The sequence below is a fragment of the Microtus ochrogaster genome, linkage group LG4 (assembly GCF_000317375.1).
Source record: "Microtus ochrogaster isolate Prairie Vole_2 linkage group LG4, MicOch1.0, whole genome shotgun sequence".
Taxonomy (NCBI): domain Eukaryota; kingdom Metazoa; phylum Chordata; class Mammalia; order Rodentia; family Cricetidae; genus Microtus; species Microtus ochrogaster.
In genome coordinates, this window is record NC_022030.1 from 36,621,351 (window position 1) to 36,640,229 (window position 18,879).

General features: G+C 42.4%; 1 protein-coding gene across 13 annotated transcripts in view; it reads left to right on the forward strand.

Moving 5' to 3' along the window:
- The window catches only part of Fn1 (fibronectin 1), a 65,332-nt gene that overhangs the window by 40,108 nt on the left and 6,345 nt on the right, over positions 1 to 18,879 (forward strand). For 3 of the 13 annotated variants that reach the window (XM_005361405.3, XM_013351645.2, XM_005361406.3), the window contains 16 exons: positions 748 to 837; positions 2,340 to 2,609; positions 3,605 to 3,721; positions 4,651 to 4,815; positions 5,639 to 5,794; positions 6,614 to 6,727; positions 7,523 to 7,792; positions 8,965 to 9,152; positions 10,365 to 10,452; positions 11,135 to 11,311; positions 12,083 to 12,172; positions 12,310 to 12,489; positions 13,311 to 13,400; positions 13,998 to 14,464; positions 15,325 to 15,463; positions 18,256 to 18,420. In XM_005361405.3, coding sequence (XP_005361462.1) covers positions 748 to 837; positions 2,340 to 2,609; positions 3,605 to 3,721; positions 4,651 to 4,815; positions 5,639 to 5,794; positions 6,614 to 6,727; positions 7,523 to 7,792; positions 8,965 to 9,152; positions 10,365 to 10,452; positions 11,135 to 11,311; positions 12,083 to 12,172; positions 12,310 to 12,489; positions 13,311 to 13,400; positions 13,998 to 14,464; positions 15,325 to 15,463; positions 18,256 to 18,420 — 2,766 coding nt within the window. The remainder of the gene's footprint in view (positions 1 to 747; positions 838 to 2,339; positions 2,610 to 3,604; positions 3,722 to 4,650; positions 4,816 to 5,638; positions 5,795 to 6,613; positions 6,728 to 7,522; positions 7,793 to 8,964; positions 9,153 to 10,364; positions 10,453 to 11,134; positions 11,312 to 12,082; positions 12,173 to 12,309; positions 12,490 to 13,310; positions 13,401 to 13,997; positions 14,465 to 15,324; positions 15,464 to 18,255; positions 18,421 to 18,879) is intronic. The other 10 variants (XM_013351648.1, XM_005361412.3, XM_013351646.2 and 7 more) reach the window with 5 other exon arrangements.

The following is an 18,879-nucleotide window of genomic DNA, read 5'->3' on the forward strand; positions in this document are numbered from 1 at the left end:
AAAAAAAAAAAAAAAAAAAAAAAAAAAGGCAGCCGGCATGACCGACCTTGCTTTTTCATTGAGGACCAGAACATCCAGTCACCTGCTTGACTGTGGCTATGGGGCCATTTCAGTCACTAGGGATCACATCACCCAGGGTACTAGACCCTGAATCACATGTTGGCTCCAGTTTAGCTAAACCCTGTCACGTGTTAACTGTATATCTTAAGAGTCTCAATGCTACATGACCTTAAAATAACTCTCTCCCTCTTAGAGAAGTCATTATTATCCCAGTTTAATCATTGAGCAGCTTGGAGCAGTATAGTGAGCCCAGAGGTCTAGACATGTTCATTATCTTGAACACATCAATGGCCCCACAAGGACATGTGCCATTTTGTCCACACTGTACATTTAAATATATACTTAATATTTAATATACATCATATAGCATGGAAGTTGCAAACAGCCTTATAGGGTTGCTGTGATGGGTATCAAAACTTCGGTCAGTTGCTCGCAAACAGATGGAAGAGGAATCAGTGCCATAGCTACACTTGACTGAATCGCGTTCATACAGGCAGCAGTGAGGCATTAAAGAGGCACAGGAAAAGGTGACCCTTAACCACAGGCGTCTCTAGGCATAGATGCTCACTTCGCTACAAGTAGGCTATGGGACTGAATGCTTGGCTAGTTCATCAGATGGAGTAGTCCAGGGAGGGCTGTGCTTTCTCATGCCTTCAAGTTTAAAGCAAGCCCCACTTGCCTCTTTAGATCTCCTGCCTGGGACGGAATACTTAGTCAGTGTCTCCAGCGTCTACGAAAAACATGAGAGCACCCCTCTTCGAGGAAGACAGAAAACAGGTGAGCCTTGCTGGCAACATGCTTCTCAGGTAGCTCTCACCTACCAACTTTAAAGAGGAAATGATATGATGAGTCTAAAGACATGTCTTCACCTTTTATGGTGTTGCACATTACTTAAAATCTTTTTTTTTTGAGTTCAGGTAATGGGTTTCACTGCATTATTTTCACATGGTTTGTGGGTCTTCCTCTTCCAACCCTCCCCTGGTTCCCATGCTGCTCCTCCTGGTCCCCATCCTCCCTGTAATACTGTTCCGCCCCTTTCTGCTCTCATGGCACCTTGTCACCTATATTTTGTGACCCTCCTCATCCTTTCCTATTAAGGCAGCCTTTTCTCTTCTCACGACTCCCTTTTCTGGTTTCATGACCTATGGTCCGAACATAGCAAGTTCCGAACAAAGTACAGTTTTGTATTACAATTTGCTGCCAAACAGGAGCTAAGATATCACAATTTAGTTTGAGTATATTTTTGATAGAATTAGTGAATGTTATAACAAAAATTAGCTAGCAATCCCAGAGAGCTCAAATTATTCTGGATGAGATGGACACTACGTGGTTAATTTTTAAAAAACATCTACTATACTTTTGTGCTACAGCCAGGGTACAGCCTAGCGTGCATGAGGACCCGAGTTCAATCCTCAGTACTTCAATGAAAGAGCAGCAAAAAGTTCTAAATCCTTAGTTAAAAGGGATATGTGCATAGTAACTTGTCTGTGGTGGCGTCTTTAAGGTTTAGAAGGGCTGTGTTTAGCATCATCACTACTCTGTTGACCTATCAGTTCCATATACAGCTCAGAGAACAACTTTGAGACCCAAATACTAGAATGCTCTTCTCGAAGAGATGCGCTGACACACATGTTTGAATACTGGCCTAGTTGGGGTTACTATTGCTGTGATGAGACAGAATATCAAGCAGTTTGGGGAGGAAAGAGTATTTGGTTTACACTTCCATCACTGAAAGAAGGCAGGAAAGGAACTTAAGCAGTTTTGGAACTTGGAGGCAGGAGCTGATGCAGAGGCCATGGAGGGGTGCTGCGTACTGGCTTGCTCCCTCTGGCTTGCTCAGCCTGCTTTCTCAGAGAACCCAGGACCACCAGCCCAGGGATGGCACCACCCACAACAGGGTGGGCCCTCCGGCCCTTCCCTGTCAGTCACTAATAAAAAAAGCCCTGCAGATTTGCTTACACTCTGATCTTACAGAGGCATTTTGTGAACTGAGTTTCCTTCCTCTAAAAAGACTTCAGCTTATGTCAAGTCAACATACTATCAAGCACAATGCCAAGCCCTTGAAAATATCAGTATTAAGTATTATGTAGAAATCTACTATAATTGTGCATATTGTTCAATTACTTTGAAAAAGAAAACAGATGAATGACTATGCAAACTGATTATGGTCAACTTTTGGTACCATGTAAGCGGGTAGGTTGCTTTTCCCAGCATCTTCTTCTGTGTCTAAGCTGGTGGTTGTTGTCTTTTGTTCCCCTCCTTGGATGGGAAAAAAACAGGTCTCGATTCTCCAACTGGTTTTGATACTTCTGATATCACCGCCAACTCGTTCACTGTGCACTGGGTGGCCCCTCGAGCACCTATCACTGGCTACATAATTCGCTATCATGCCGAGCATGCTGTTGGAAGACCCAGGCAAGAACGAATGCCTCCCTCTCGGAATTCTTTCACCATCACCGACCTCAAACCTGGTACTGAGTATGTTGTCAGCATTATCGCTGTTAATGGCAGAGAGGAGAGCTCCCCGCTGATTGGCCAGCAATCGACAGGTAATTTTGCTTTTTTAATCTGCGAAGAAATTCCTTGTATGGTTTTGTGTAGTCTGTAAATCGGCCTCGACACAGAAAGGGCAGTGACGGGCCAGGCATTGTGATGCATGCTTTTGATCCCACCACTTGGGAGGCAGAGGTAGGTGATCTCTGAGTTGGAGGTCAACTTGGTCTGTAGAGTAAGTTCTAGACCAGCCAGAGCTATAAAATGAGACAGATTCCATCTCAGTAAAAAAGGGGAGGGGGAGGCAGTGTCAGAATGCATTTAAAAAGGTAATATTTTTTTAACTCTGAGAAACTTTCAGCTGATTCAGTTATCTATGATTTTGTGCTTTTGCTGGTCAGGTTTTATGTGTTTCCTAGCCTAGACTGACCCAGAACTGACTTCCGCAGCCCATAAGTTCACCTTCAAAATCATATTATTATGGTCCCAAAGTTACTGTAACCTGGTTTACATTTGGGCTTACTAGTACAGATTTGCAACCCTAGGTACTCAGGAGACGGAGGCAGGAGGATGGACAGGTCAAGGTCATTCTGCACTGCCGTGAGCTCAGTTGGCCAGAGGACTTTGTCCGCAGGCGTCAAGCCCTACCCTAGGGGACTAGATGTCTGTAGTATAGAGAGATTTCAGTAACCGTGGTTGGGAGGTCTCTTACACTGTCATCTGTGTCTTGGCTGTGAACAGGCGTGCGTGTGTGTGAGCACCACTTCCAGACAGCACGTAGTTAAGGGTGCGTGGGCAAGCACCACTGCAGTTTTTATAACTTTTATGTGATTTAAATTATTTTCCAAAGAAAATGTTGAGGGGAAAAGAATTCACTATTCTAATCTCCTTAATCTCTTCCCTTGACTTCCTTGTTTTTTTTTCTTAATTCTGTTTATTTAGTGTGTATATTTTTGTATGAAGGAAATGTAACAATTTTCAGTGAAAAGAACAAAGAGTGATTCTGAACTTTGGAAGTTCTGGATATCAAGTTTTCCTATGACTTTTCTAGTTTCTGACATCCCGAGGGACCTGGAAGTCATTGCCTCCACCCCGACCAGTCTGCTGATCAGCTGGGAACCGCCTGCCGTCTCTGTGCGCTACTACAGGATCACCTACGGAGAGACAGGTGCGCTCATTTTGTGCCCTTTCACCCTGATGGGATCAGGGTCCGGGTAACTTGAAAACCTGGCAGTGGGTATGGGATTACATGCAAGCAAGTCCATTTAGAAAACTGCTTTTTCTTTTTTTTCTGCCCCCAAATACATGGCAACTATGAACAATGGATTGTCAAATGAAGTTTAGAAGTGGTTTATACCCTACAGCTAGAAGTGGAAAGTACAGCTGAGAGAAAAAAAGTTTATGTATTCACAAATATTGTCATTGGTAAATCTTATATTTTCTTCTCTGGTCTCAAAATTTACCAAATATTCTGTTAATGCTTTTGAAAAGAATGTAATTCATTCAATTTAAGGTAGAGTGAGCCATGTTCTTGCCCCCTTTTCTATGTAAAAGATCAATTAAAAATATAATTACATCATTTCCTCCTTCCCTTTCATCTCCCAAGCCCTCCCATGCCCCTCTCCTACCACTCCCTCTCAGTTTCTGGGCCTCTTTTTCTTATTGTTTTATACACACACACACACACACACACACACACTGCCCATGCAATCCCATAAAAATGTATAAGTACACCCTACCAAGTCTTCATAGTGTTGCTTATATATACATGATTTCAGGACAGACTAATTGCTATTGTACAACTAACTAGGGAGCTCATTCCTAGGAATTTTTTCACCTTTTGCCTGTTAATCTACAACTCAGTGACATTTTAACCCAGGGATGTTAAGATGACATTAGCTTGAGCGTTCTCCCGATTTTTATATACTTCTCGGGCCTTACTGTATGCATAGGTACACTTACCTGTTCAGGCTGTAGAAGACAACACTCCTTGGCAGGCAAGTTGCAAGCAGAAGTGATTTACATACTGCCTTAAGTGTGCTGATATTTGGAGTGACTCCTGGGTCCTTAAGGTTTCCACTAACCCCTTTCATACAGGCGGGAACAGCCCTGTCCAGGAGTTCACGGTGCCTGGGAGCAAGTCTACAGCTACCATCAACAACATCAAACCCGGAGCAGATTATACCATCACCCTGTACGCTATCACTGGCCGTGGGGACAGTCCAGCCAGCAGTCTGCCAATTTCCATCAATTATCAAACAGGTACAAACTTCTCATCTGGGGTGACACAGGGTTATTTATGAAGACAGTTATCACAGTATTTTCCCGAGGCATTTTCTTCACTGTGAAATTAATTGATTTTCATTTAGTTCTGAGTGGTGCTGGGAATCAAACCCAGCTTCTCATATATGTTAAACAAGTGCTTTCACTGAACTACACATTCAATCCTAATTTATTTATTTATTTTTTTTTTTTGGTTTTTTTCGAGACAGGGTTTCTCTGTGGCTCTGGAGCCTGTCCTGGAACTAGCTCTGTAGACCAGGCTGGTCTCGAACTCACAGAGATCCGCCTGCCTCTGCCTCCCGAGTGCTGGGATTACAGGCATGCGCCACCATCGCCCAGCCCTAATTTATTTTCTTAATATGGCAAAAGCCTGTGGCTAACAACACCTACAAGTGACAGAATTTTGAGTCAACAGTACAAAGAAGACCCCAAGAGCAGACACTTTGTCTTGGGTTTTTAACTGCTACACCCCATGTGTCTGCCATAGACATAAGACATAAAGAGTATTCATAAATACCTGTAGAAAAATAACGCAATGAGTGGATTGGGTAGAGGACACAGCCCCACCTAAGATGTAGTGTTTTGTCTGCGGAATGAAACAATCATGTTAAAAGTAGTTATAATATTCTCTGGATTTGTGCATTTCCATCTTCAACCTAACCCTTTATTCTCGTCAAAAGAAATATCTGCAATTCATTAATAGAAGAAAGCTCACGCGCATGCCCATTAGCACTAAAGAGAAGGGCTTGCTCAGTCCTGCTCCCAAACACTGGGACCTCACTGCTTTCTTTTTTGCTTACAGAAATTGACAAGCCGTCCCAGATGCAGGTGACCGATGTTCAGGACAACAGCATTAGTGTCAGATGGCTGCCTTCAAGCTCTCCTGTGACCGGTTACAGAGTGACCACCGCTCCCAAAAATGTCCCAGGACCAACACAGTCTAAAACTGTTGGTCCAGGTAAAAACAACCGGTGTGTCCCATCCAGCGAGATTAACTGAGAAAGAACACAGGTTTCATTTCATGTGTCCTCTATGGAATGTGGTGTGGTGTCCCCATCCATAGACAATATGGCCAGCTCACTTCACAGGGCGTTTTTTAGTGTCCATGAATTTCTGGTTTTGTTTTTTGTACAGTTTCGTATAGTAGTGTGGACACTCCTTAAATCTTTAGTCACCAGGAAGAGAAGGATGGACTACATTGTAGATCCTTCTAGACCTGATGTTTTTCTTATATAAAATGACTCTAAGATTATGATCTCAAGGCAATTTCTTAAGGTCAATTTAATTTCTTTCGTTTTTTTTTTTTCTTTTTTCTTCAAGAATAGCCTCGTTAATTTGGAGGCGTCATGTTAAGTTTTAAAGCTTATTTTGACTATGATTTTACTGCAGTATGCTAAAGCTCTTTTTTTTGGCGACAAGGTCTCATGAAATCTATACTGGCCTTGAATGCACTATGTAGCCACGGTTGAGCTTCAATTTCTGATCCTCTTGTCTACACCTTGTAAGTGCTAGCTAGTACTATAGGCATCCAGGTTCCTGTGGTGCTGGCTATCACAGCTTGGGTTTGATAGCACTCTTGATTAAGTTGTGTCCCCAGCCCCAGGATGTTCAACTTTTGTTTCCAATAGACAGGTTTCCGCAAGAGGAAATAGGTTCTGACTTTCCCAAGAGGAACTGGTGTTTCACGATTATTGAGCACATCTGCTTTTCAGTACGCTCTCTTGAGAGTGGCTTGGGTGGCTTTATAGACCTGCAGTTGCCTCTCCTTCCTTTGCAGATGAAACAGAAATGACTATTGAAGGCTTGCAACCCACAGTGGAATATGTGGTTAGTGTCTATGCTCAGAATCAGAATGGAGAAAGCCAACCCCTGGTTCAAACTGCAGTAACCAGTACGTAACCAATACTTCGTTTCTACTTCCAAAGTCATTTTGTTTTAGGATGTCTACATGTCTTTTGCCATTCATTATATACAGGGAAAGGAGGCATGTTAGTTGGTTCGTATCTTAAGATGAGCCCTTGGCAAACATTTTTTCCTTCTTGCCACACAGTGAGCTTGCAGGGAAAACTAGTATAGTGTTGCCGCCCACAGCTTCTGTGCTTTGAATCGCCTTTGCTCAAATAGCCTCAGCAAAGCCTCATTGGCCTTCAGCGAATCTAGGATATATTTCTCTAGGACCTACTTTTTCTATGACTGGGTGGTAAAGTTGACCAAAGTACCCCATGAAGCCGCTATGTTTGGAGGACTGTGGCATTTTACTTAATAGAGATGGGGAAAAAGAAGAGTTAGACAAAGATTATAGCAGTCCGAATGGACATTGAAAATCAACTTTACCATTTCCAAGATACAGAAAATCCAGGTCTGTGAGACTAATTTCACGTTGCAAAATCAAATCTTGATGGAATATCTTGAAATTAATGAAAATTTCCTTTGTGGGGACTTCTGCGAGTGTCTACACACCTCACGCACACCTGTGTTTTAATAAATAATGTGACACTCAGTATTTAAACCCCCGCAAAGGCTCTTCAGCAAATGTCAAGTAACTTGCTATTTTAATGGTGTGATAATTGGAGTTTAATTCATCCAAGATAATGGTATCTGCAGAACTGCTTTGCACGGTATAAAAGTATGCTTGTTTCGCAACTCGGCTTTTCACATAACCTCTCACCGTTAATTTGCCTAACAGACATTGATCGCCCTAAAGGACTGGCATTCACTGATGTGGATGTTGATTCCATCAAAATTGCTTGGGAAAGCCCACAGGGGCAGGTTTCCAGGTACAGGGTGACCTACTCAAGCCCTGAGGATGGAATCCATGAGCTTTCCCCTGCACCTGACGGTGAAGAAGACACTGCAGAGCTACAAGGCCTCAGGCCGGGTTCTGAGTACACAGTCAGTGTGGTTGCCTTGCACGATGATATGGAGAGCCAGCCCCTGATTGGAATCCAGTCCACAGGTATATCGTTAACTGCACCGCCTGGGTGCTTACGGGAGCAGCGGCTTTATGCCTTGCTGACATTGCACTTTACTGGGCTATTGATTCCCATGTCAGGGAGAATAGAAAGATGCCCTCAGATGCTTCGGAAAGGTCCTCTTTACTGAGGAGTGCTAACACACAATAAACATAAGGTGATCTTTAGTTAACTACGTCTAGTAAAAAGACATTTGAAGTAGCTTAGATATATATACAAATATATTAAATATATATTTATTTATATATATAAATAAGACCATAAAGCAAGATGTTTGGAGATGCTGCTAAGCTGTGGATTATTTCCTAAGTGATACACCTCTGTAGCCGCCCCCCCCCCCAACTTCACACATGAGGGAAGGAAGTCTAGAATCATAGAGCTTACTCTGAGAACTGGCCCTAAACCAGGCACTTCCTTGCAGCATGATCTAAGAGCACGTGGGCCAGAGAGCCTGTGCCGCTGCCTCGTTTGCTTAAAGGATTCTGATCCGAACATTTGGGACAGAGTCATGAGGGCCGGTGCTTCCTCCAATCCTTTGTCCCCTGCGCTTTACTGCTGAAGCAGGGTCCGAATGCTCAACGCGTGTAGAGGTGGCATCCATGTTCCTGCTCTTTGCTTCTCTTTTCTGCCTCTGTTGTGAACCAATTTTCTTTGACGCTGCACTGCAGAGAATTCTTCAAATTTAGCAGTGATATTTGCCATGGGGTCCAAATAAAAGAGACCATAAAAAACATAATTCCATCTCTTGGATGGAATACTCTGTGAAATGGTTTACCATACAGAGATGAATTTATATAGAAAAAGGGCCATTGCTCATCTTTTTCATACAAAAGAAAAAATCAATTCTAATGACCAATAAGGCAATTTGATTCTTGGTTTTTAAAGGGGTGGAGAGATAAAGCCTTTTAAAGCCCGAAGTCTATTGGAGGCCTGACATTTACCCCAGTGTTTGCAGTGACTCTGAGAATTGCTGGTGTAGAGTGCACGTCCCTCTCCTGCATTCCTTCTTTATTACCTGTGTGTGCTGAATCTCTGCTGGGCCGGGGAGCCCCACAGCCCCTACACGAGCTACCCGTTCTCCTTCTTAAAATTCACTTTATTTTCCTTTTCCCCATTCCCTATAAGATAATCTTTTAATCAATGACCCTCCTGACAGCCATTCCTGCTCCAACCAACCTGAGGTTCACTCAGGTGACACCCATCAGCTTCAGTGCCCAGTGGACAGCACCCGATGTGCACCTCACTGGCTATCGAGTGCGGGTGACCCCGAAGGATAAGGCAGGACCGATGAAGGAAATCAACCTTTCTCCAGACAGTTCATCTGTGATTGTGTCTGGGCTCATGGTAAGAAGTGAGCGTCCATACCTGGAATAGGAAGTGGGTCATTTCATAGCATTTATCAGGGAGTAGAAGTATAATCTCATACAAATCGAACATTCTTTCCTTATACTGCCAAAAAAAATTTCTTATAAATGTATACGATAGAATTCTCTTATGTTGAACCAAGATTTTCTAGATGACTGTTGGATTGGAGTGGTATAAATAGCATTGGATTTTGTGTAATTCTTTGACAGACAATAAGTATTCTGGGTTTTTTTTTTAAAGGTTGTATTCCGTAGGGATCTATTTACGTATCCACTGAGTGAATTTATAGCTTTTATGAGTGGCATTTCCTTGGCAGGAAACATTCTTCAATTAGTACCAAGCTAACTTGACACTACCCTCATTAAAACATTTAAAAATTGGCTGGGTGTGTTAGCACATGCCTCAAATCCCAGCAATAAAGAGACAGAGAGGCAGCTGGATCTCTTGAGTTGGAGGCCAGCCTGGTCTACAGAGTGAGTTACAGGACAGACAGAACTACACAGAGAAACCTTGTCTCAAACAAACAAGCACCATTTCAAACTATAGACATACAGAAAACTGACTAGGATCCTAAGGAGTTGATGTACATCTTAACACAAGGCCAGTTCCAGGGGAAGCAGCAGAAGAGAGCTCAGAGACAATAGAAACGTTCTCTTACCTCTTTGTGATCAGAAAAATAAACAAATACATAAATAAACAATGCATAATGGTATGGTCCATATCTGTTAGCAGAGACCCACTTGTCTTCTGATGTACTAGGATTATAGATGCTCAGTCTTCCCTGGTAGACCAGGATGACCTTGAATACACAAATATCCAATCACCTTTTGGCAGCCAAGGGCTGGGATTAAAGGTGACATCATGCTTCGATATGCCTGACATTTTATATGGATGCTGTAGAACTCTGGTTCCCATAAAAGAAAAAGGAAAAGAAGGCTAATACTAATTTATCTTATTACCACTTTAGTGTAATTATGTAATTTGTGAACATCTTGGACTTTGAGAATATTTTAAAATTCATCCAGTTTAAATCTGTTGTTAATCACAGGTACAGATGAAGTTAATCTGAGAATGTGAGGTGTCGTGGGTTTGCAGATTGTCTTTTATAACTACTGTGTTTCTCTATGCTTTAGTAGAACTCCAGGCTTTATGCAATACTGTTGCAAATACTTCTTATGACCTTATTTCTAGGTGGCCACCAAATATGAAGTTAGTGTCTATGCTCTCAAGGACACACTGACAAGCAGACCAGCTCAGGGAGTCATCACAACTCTAGAGAGTAAGTAACCATGTGTTTTAATATTGACAGACTTAAACTGTAAGTAAAAATTGAGGTGATCTCTTATGCATTTAACAATAGAATTTGGAAATTAATATACTATCTGATCTTTTTGATAATCTACTTCGCATGTCATCCAGAAAACGGCCTGCTGAAACAGTGGAACTTTGGCACTCTGTTGGCTTACGCCCCATCTGTGGTCAGCTGTTTTCACAGAGTTCTGTTTGGGGAGGATGAACTGGCTTCTGCCACAGGAAAGATGGGGCCAAGTTAGGGCCATGGTCCAGTTCTCTGCTTTATCAAAACTTGATGAGCATTCTTTCAGCAGTCAGTGTGGTCATCTGTGGAATGATGAAAGGAGAAGATGCAAAGCTTTATAGAAATGACGGAATACTGCCAGCCATGCTCATGTTATTACTAATAATTATGTTACGGTTCCTACGACAAATTCCATAATGCATTTCTGGATACTATAGAGTCAGCCCTGGGAACCACTGGTAGTGTTGATAAAGTTATCAGTTTCTTTTCTTCAAAGGAACGACATGAGAGTAAATATTTTCATATTTTCTAAATACCGTTAGTCCTTCTTTCCGAATGCCAATGGGGTACCCGCTACATTATTCATCAGTGCATGTATTTGTGTAATGAGGAAGTGTTTTAAAATAGCTGTGCTCCTACACAGATGTCAGTGCCCCACGAAGGGCCCGTGTGACGGATGCTACAGAGACCACCATCACTATTAGCTGGAGAACAAAGACTGAGACAATCACTGGTTTCCAAGTCGATGCTATCCCAGCCAATGGGCAGCCCCCAGTTCAGAGGACCATCAGCCCAGACATCAGAAGCTACACCATCACAGGTCAGTGTGCTCAGTATTCTTACTGTGTGCCCACAGCATAAGCTGGCTTATTAGTTATTCCGAGACCAGTGTTTGATGAGAACACAGTTTGAAATGTGGTTACCGTCCCATGATGTTTTACTTCCTGACTTTTGTTTCACCTGTAAAGTTCATCAAAAAAAAATTTTTTTTTTTCACAAAATGCTCATTGTTGTTTAAACAATGCACACACCAGTATTCACAGGCAAGAGTCTGGGGCAGGAAGATGTGAGTTTGAGACCAGACATAGTGAAGCCCTATTTTTTAAAAGTTAATACAGAAAAGCAAAAGATACAACATACTAGTGCATGGTTTTTAGCATTAGTATGACTAGATTTTAAAAAGTATAATGAAATTTGTAATTACAAACAGCACTACACGTCTGGCGGTGATGGCGCACTCCTTTAATCCCAGAACTTGGGAGGCAGAGGCAGGCAGATCTCTGTGAATTTGAGGCCAACCTGGTCTACAGAGTGAGTTCCAGGACAGCCAGGGCTACACAGAGAAATCCTGTCTTCGAAAAACTACATATAATAAAGGTTGAAATGTAACCAGAGATTAACAATTGGAGTTCAGTATCAGGAACATACACGGCTGTCTTTTGAGATAGCTTCTCATTAATAGTGTCCACACCATGATGTGCCTACCTGTTCCCCTGTGGACTGCTTCTGTAGCCTACAAAAAATGGCAGGCAAGCATGAGCACTGGCCACTGGAATAAGAACAGATAAAGGCATGTCTCTTTCAACCCCAGGTTTACAGCCAGGCACTGACTACAAGATCTACCTGTACACTCTGAACGACAATGCCCGGAGCACCCCCGCGACCATCGACGCCTCCACTGGTAACCACAACCACGTAAACTTTAGAGCTAACCGGGAAGCTGGGCTTTCCAGTTCCCCTCCTTGGTTGGCTGGGGCTGGGTGCAAGTGGGAGCAGATTCAGGGCCATTCATTTTCTAAGGTGTCGCTTGACTTTCAGCCATCGATGCACCGTCCAACCTTCGCTTCCTGGCTACCACACCCAACTCCTTGCTGGTATCATGGCAGGCGCCCCGAGCCAGGATTACTGGCTACATTATCAAGTATGAGAAGCCTGGATCTCCTCCCAGAGAAGTGGTTCCTCGGCCACGCCCTGGTGTCACGGAGGCCACCATTACTGGTATTGCTTTCATGCTACGATTTTTCCCCTTAATTAATCATAGATACCTGACATCCATAATACCCCCCCCTTTTGTGTCTTTGATGCTACATCATGAGAATGGGGTGCCTGCCTTTAGAAGGTACTCTTCTCCTTGGGGACAGTAGTGTTCTCAAAAGGTGTGAGTGTCTGAGCTTGTAATTTCAGGGCCGTTATATGATATAGCTAGATGTATTGTTCTCTGATGTAAATTTATCTATTTCTTCATTATATTTTGCCCCTCAAATAAGATAACTCATACCCATCATACCCAGTATCACCCAGTGTTGAAGTCCCTGTAGAACACACAGATATCAGGAGCCAGAGCTTCTTTGTTGCATTTGCGGAGCAGGAAAGTGGAATCTGGTATGGGAAGACAACTTGGGTTTTTGCACTGTCTTTGAAGGCTGCCAGTGAGGGGCCTAATCAGAAGTCTGAAGTCTGATGCTCTCTCTCCCAAATGTCTAGTCCACTGGTGGCATGCAGTGTTGATGGGTTATCTGCTGTCCATACGCTCTACACTGAAAGAATACTCTAGGAAGGTTACCGTGAAACTGCCTTGTTTCAAGTGTCACCTGTGATTGGAAGATGGTTAGCTGGCTGGTGGCCTTTGTGTGCAGAGTCTCTGAGTACAGAGAGAAGGGAAGCTTTTACCTTTGCCGGCTGCAGTGACAGCTGGGAGACCTGCTTACTCCCCATTAGCCTCAGCCGATGACCTCAGAGACAGCTGGGCGGCATCCTTGATCCCCTACTAATCTCTGCCTTGTCTGCCAACATCATGAGATGACTGTGTTCCCCACCAGGTCTGGAGCCAGGAACCGAGTACACCATCTACGTCATTGCCCTGAAGAACAACCAGAAGAGTGACGCTCTGATTGGGAGGAAGAAGACAGGTAAAGACTCATAACCAATGCTTGGTCTGCAAAGTGAAGCTCTCTACGTTTTGACATGTTTCTCATGGATTATTTTCTTCAGCAATATGACTTTTATATAGTACTTTTTGACAAGAATTACCTAGCATGCTCTAAAGATAATTTGATTTATTTATTTCTCTACAACCTAAAGCCTTCCTCACCTTTCAGAAATTCAAACTAGATAGTTTGAATTGGGGTGGAGAAATCTTTTAGTGGTGGGAGCAAAACCTTTCCTATTTGTCTTGATTTATTACTTGGTTTCTGAAATTTCAAATCAAATATTTCAGTTGCAAAGGCTTAATTGGAGCAGAGTGGCTTTCTATGGGGCTCAGCGGCTCAAAGCTTTGTCTGTATGAGAAGTTCATGCTAACATTTTTTTTTCCTGTCTGAACTATAAAGAAATCTGTGAGGAAAATCCAGATTTCTTTTTAGAAAGTGTTTTGTGATCTGAGAACTGCTGAATGGCTATGAGCCTTGATCGGGTTGATGAACAGTTGTGGCCTGGATTGATGGTGATGTTGCTTCTTCTTGAGCTTAATGCGCTTTGCTTTTTTGGCTCTAACCTCTCTTGGCTAGATGACCTTCCCCAGCTGGTTACCCTTCCACACCCTAATCTTCATGGACCCGAGATCTTGGATGTTCCTTCCACAGTTCAAAAGACCCCCCTCATCACCAACCCTGGGTATGACACCGAAAATGGTATTCAGCTTCCTGGCACAACCCACCAACAACCCAGTGTTGGCCAACAAATGATCTTTGAGGAACATGGCTTTAGGCGGACCACACCACCTACTGCCGCCACCCCTGTCAGGCATAGGCCAAGACCATACCTGCCGAATGTAGATGAGGAGGTTCAAATCGGTCATGTTCCCAGGGGAGACGTAGACTACCACCTCTACCCTCACGTTCCGGGGCTCAATCCAAATGCCTCTACAGGACAAGAAGCTCTCTCTCAAACAACTATCTCTTGGACGCCATTCCAGGAGAGTTCTGAGTACATCATTTCATGTCATCCTGTTGGCACTGATGAAGAGCCCTTACAGGTACCTAATTTTGTCTCTATTTGTAACTTTGTCACCCAGAAAAAAGTCAATCAGAAGCAACCAAAGCTCTCACGTCAAATGTCCACTCTCCCAGGACTTTTAGGAAGATGTTACAACTCTGGGAGTTGTTTTCTTTTCTCATTGTGGTTCTGGTGGATAAGTCAGAGGGTGTCACTGAGTTTGACTCAGTAGAGAGAATAAAATTATTTTTATTATTCTCATACACTGGAGGCTACTTAGTGAGACAGATAAAAAGATGATTGTAGAAAAGAAGGAAAAATAGTCTCCTTTTATATGAAATTTGCAATGCTGCCCTCGTCCTTAAAGGGACACATCCTCCATGATGTGTTTAGGAAGATTGGGTGAACCTTTGGGCACCAGCTGTTATGAGAGATTGAGTCTCCAAAACTCTGTTCTTTAATTTGTCCCACAGGTGCTAGAATAAATTTATATTGTGTTATTTTTAGAAAGTGGCAGAAACTTAAAGATTGACCGTACTGGAAGGCATTTATTCACTTAGAAATTTAGCCTGGGGATGTGCCAGTGTTTTAGAGTGATGTCCCTCACATGGCATGCACTTATCTCCCCTGGTGTCCATGTTTATGAAGGGGTTTTGCCAGGCGTTCTAGGGAGCCACAGGAGACTGCTAAAGCTGAGCGTTACTGGTAATTGTGAACCACCTAGGTAGAAAATGGTGGCTCTTTACACTCATTTATTTGACTTTCATCTTGACTGGATGGGAATCCTGTATTACACCCCCTCTCCCTTTGTTCTTTTTTAAGTGGGGAGGGTTATTAATGGAACAGGGAGCTCATGTCTGATTGCCATTGTGATGCTCTCTTCCCACTTTGGATGTACAGTTCCAAGTCCCTGGAAGTTCTACCAGCGCAACTCTGACAGGCCTTACCAGAGGGGCCACCTACAACATCATAGTTGAGGCATTGCAGAACCAGAGGAGGCACAAGGTTCGGGAAGAGGTTGTGACCGTGGGCAATGCTGGTAAGTACACTGCTGTCTTAGTCAGGCAAACGCTTCTGCTGGACCCCCTGGAGAAGGCTTTGTCTGCTTTTCCTTCTTACCTTTGAACTTAGGAAGGTGAAGGCTGCAGGATGGGAGGAAATTTCCCCTCATGCAATCCTAGGGTGTTCGCTAACACATGTGTGATTGACAGGCCGTCAGTGACAGAATGACAGGCCTGGGAGGATGTTAATAGTATTTAGTCCAGTATTCTTTGTCCTTCCTATTGAGTGTCTAGTTGATAGAGGCACTGGTTTCTGGGTACCTTTTACTATTCTCTTGTCCCTTACTGTGGTTCTACTAAATGTTTTCAACCCAAACAGAATACCTATAAACAATCTTCCTTGGCAACATTAAGTGATAACTTACATTTTGTTCCTAAGGTAAAATGTTACCAAACCAACATTGCTCCTTTTTTTCCAAAGAGCTCCCTATTCCAAATTTCAATTTTATAAGCTTCTTTGTTTTCTTCCTTTTAGACATACTTATTTTAATTTTATGTGTATGGGTGTTTTGCCTGCATGTGTGTCTGTGCACAACATGCATGCAGCACCCACGGAGGCCAGAAGAGGGTGCCGGATCCTCTGGAACTGGAGTCACAGACGGTTGTTAGTCACTGTGTGGGGATGCTGGAGTCTATGCCCAGATCTCTAGAAAAGCAGCCAGTGTTCTTAACTCCTGATCCATCTCTCCAGTCCCTTTATATGTGTTTTAATGCCCTTTAATACATATATAAATTTCATGTTGCATACATGCAAGATCTTAATAAAGGTTAAACGGCCATCATACAAACTTAATAAAGATTAAATGATCACCATGCAACATCTTAATAAAGGTTAAATGATCACCATGAGACATCTTAATAAAGGTTAAATGACCCCCATGCAGTGTCTTAATGAAGGTTAAATGACCCCCTTGCAACATCTTAATAAAGGTTAAATGACCCCCATGCAACACCTTAACAAATGTTAAATGACCTTACTCATGAAAAATCTTAATAAAGATCGAATGACCCTTGAGTCTTCCGTGTGCCCCTGAAAAGTCTTGGGAAGGTGTGCCATTAGGTTGTCTAAGTCGCAGTAGCTGAAGACTGGCCAAGGAACACGAGATGGGGAAAAGGGAAATGGTGAATCCCAAGTCTTCTTACACCATTGGGACTTCCCGGCAGCAGGACAATGCAGGACCAGCTGCTGTGTCTCAGTCCTCTTCCTCGGAGAGAAGGTTGCTTCATTCGTAACTTAAGCAGCTGCCTGTCTGGCAGTGCAGAAGTTAGATTGCAGGACATACACAGTAGTGAGCGTTTGTCTTCTGTGGTTTCCCTGGTAAAATGCCACGAGAAAGGCGTTTTCAAGAGCGTGCCGGTTCTCATGGTCTCCCACATTGTGTTCTTGAGGGTGGGATGTGTGTCAAACAGAATCTTACGTTATATCTGTGCTGGACCAAAGCCTGCTCACGCTCCATAATGCTAGAGCAGAGATTTATCTCCTGGATATTTTAAAATAGTGAATCCCCATTTAAGGGTTTCAGCCCCTTCATTTTCTTCCCAACTCCATATTCCATCAGTGTTCTCACCTCCAGGTTCTCTTGGTTTTAAAATATTTTATATTTTCTAGTTCTTCCAGGATGATGGCTTTTGAAATATTAGGCATTTCAAATATCGACTGTATTTATTCTTTTGATTTTAACACAATTAAAAGAAGTATCCACATGAGTATCCAAAGTCATAGTAAGTTAGTTTATTTAACACTTAAAATAAATATCATGAGGTGTGCTGTATATAATAATAATATATATATTATTATTATTTATTTATTCATTAGAAACAGGTTTTGATGTTGTAACTGTATTTATGTCTGTACACAATATGCATGTTTGGTGGCCAGGAACACAGAAGATGCATCAAGTCCCCTGAGACTGGAGTTAGATTTGAATCACCATGTGGGAACCTAAGCCAGGTCCTCTGGAAGAACAGACAGTGCCCTTAACCCCCAAGCTGCCTCCCCAGCCCCCTACACAGATTATTTTCGTTGTTTTTTTTTTTAAATAATTTTTAGTTTTTAAAATAAAAGGTTCTAAGACAGGACAGCTCTTGGGAGACCACTGAGATTTTTACATGCTCCTAAGTTATTTGCATCATGATGGTTTCTCTTATTTGGAAAATCTAATTTTACAGTAACCATGAAAATCTTGGTTTTCAAAACTACTTTGAAAAAAAATGCTATAATATAAGTGAAGATTATATTCTAATCTTACATAAAAATATCAAAACTTTTTGAGTATAAGCAATGAATGGTGTCCAGCAATAATTGTTCACTACTCTTTAACATTAATTGTTAGTAATTTCCATATATTGATGAAGGAATTTCTTAGTTTCATGTAGCTTCTACAAGATCCTAAGGAGGTAGAAGTATTCATATTACAATCCTTATGTCATGGACAGGGGAAAGAGAGTCAGAAAAAAATGTTAATTAGCTCAAAGAAATTTGGTACCCTGGAGAAGCATTACTGCCCACTTTCATAATGAGTTTAAATTGTCTGAAGGTTTCACACTATATAAAGATTTCCCAGAAAAGATCTGGGAAATGAAGGAAGATGGGTTTCTTTTACCCTGCTGTGGTAAGTGCCCATTGGCTACATGAAAGCATTGCTGATGAGAATATCTGTTATTGTTAGTTAGGTCGTGGTGCACAGACCAACTATTTCTATGTATGGACTAGAACCATCAATAAGTTGTCTTTTCCCTTTTTTCCTCCCTCTTTCCTCCTTTTCTTCAGTCAATGGAGGCCTGAACCAGCCTGCGGACGACTCATGCTTTGACCCTTACACAGCTTCCCATTATGCCGTTGGAGAGGAATGGGAGCGCTTGTCTGAATCTGGCTTTAAGCTCACATGCCAGTGCTTGGGCTTCGGCAGTGGTCATTTCAGATGCGATTCATCTAGTGAGTAGCTTGCTTTGTCGGCCGACTTATCCCTCCATCTCTCCCAGGCGCACGCATTTGCACTAGTTGGCCACAGATGCATGTTTGGTGGAGGCAGGCTCTTCCAAACATGCTGCAAACAAAAGTAGACTGTTTGAGTCAAAGTAACATTTTGCATCATTGAAGAATGATGGGAAATTTTACTTGCTGAGTATTATTGCATTTCAAGAGTTGTATGGTAATCTAACTTCATTAAAATGGGTTTGTAGTAGTGATACGCTTTTTAAGATGTTTAGTTATGTCTAACTTGATGTTAAAAACTCACCAAGTTCCTTTCAGGCTTTAGTGTTGAGTAAGGACAGAGCAGAACACACTCACAAATACTCTTTCTCAACATGACCAGACATATGTTTTGTAATGCATACACACATTTCTCTCTCTCTCTCTCTCTCTCTCTCTCTCTCTCTCTCTCTCTCTCTC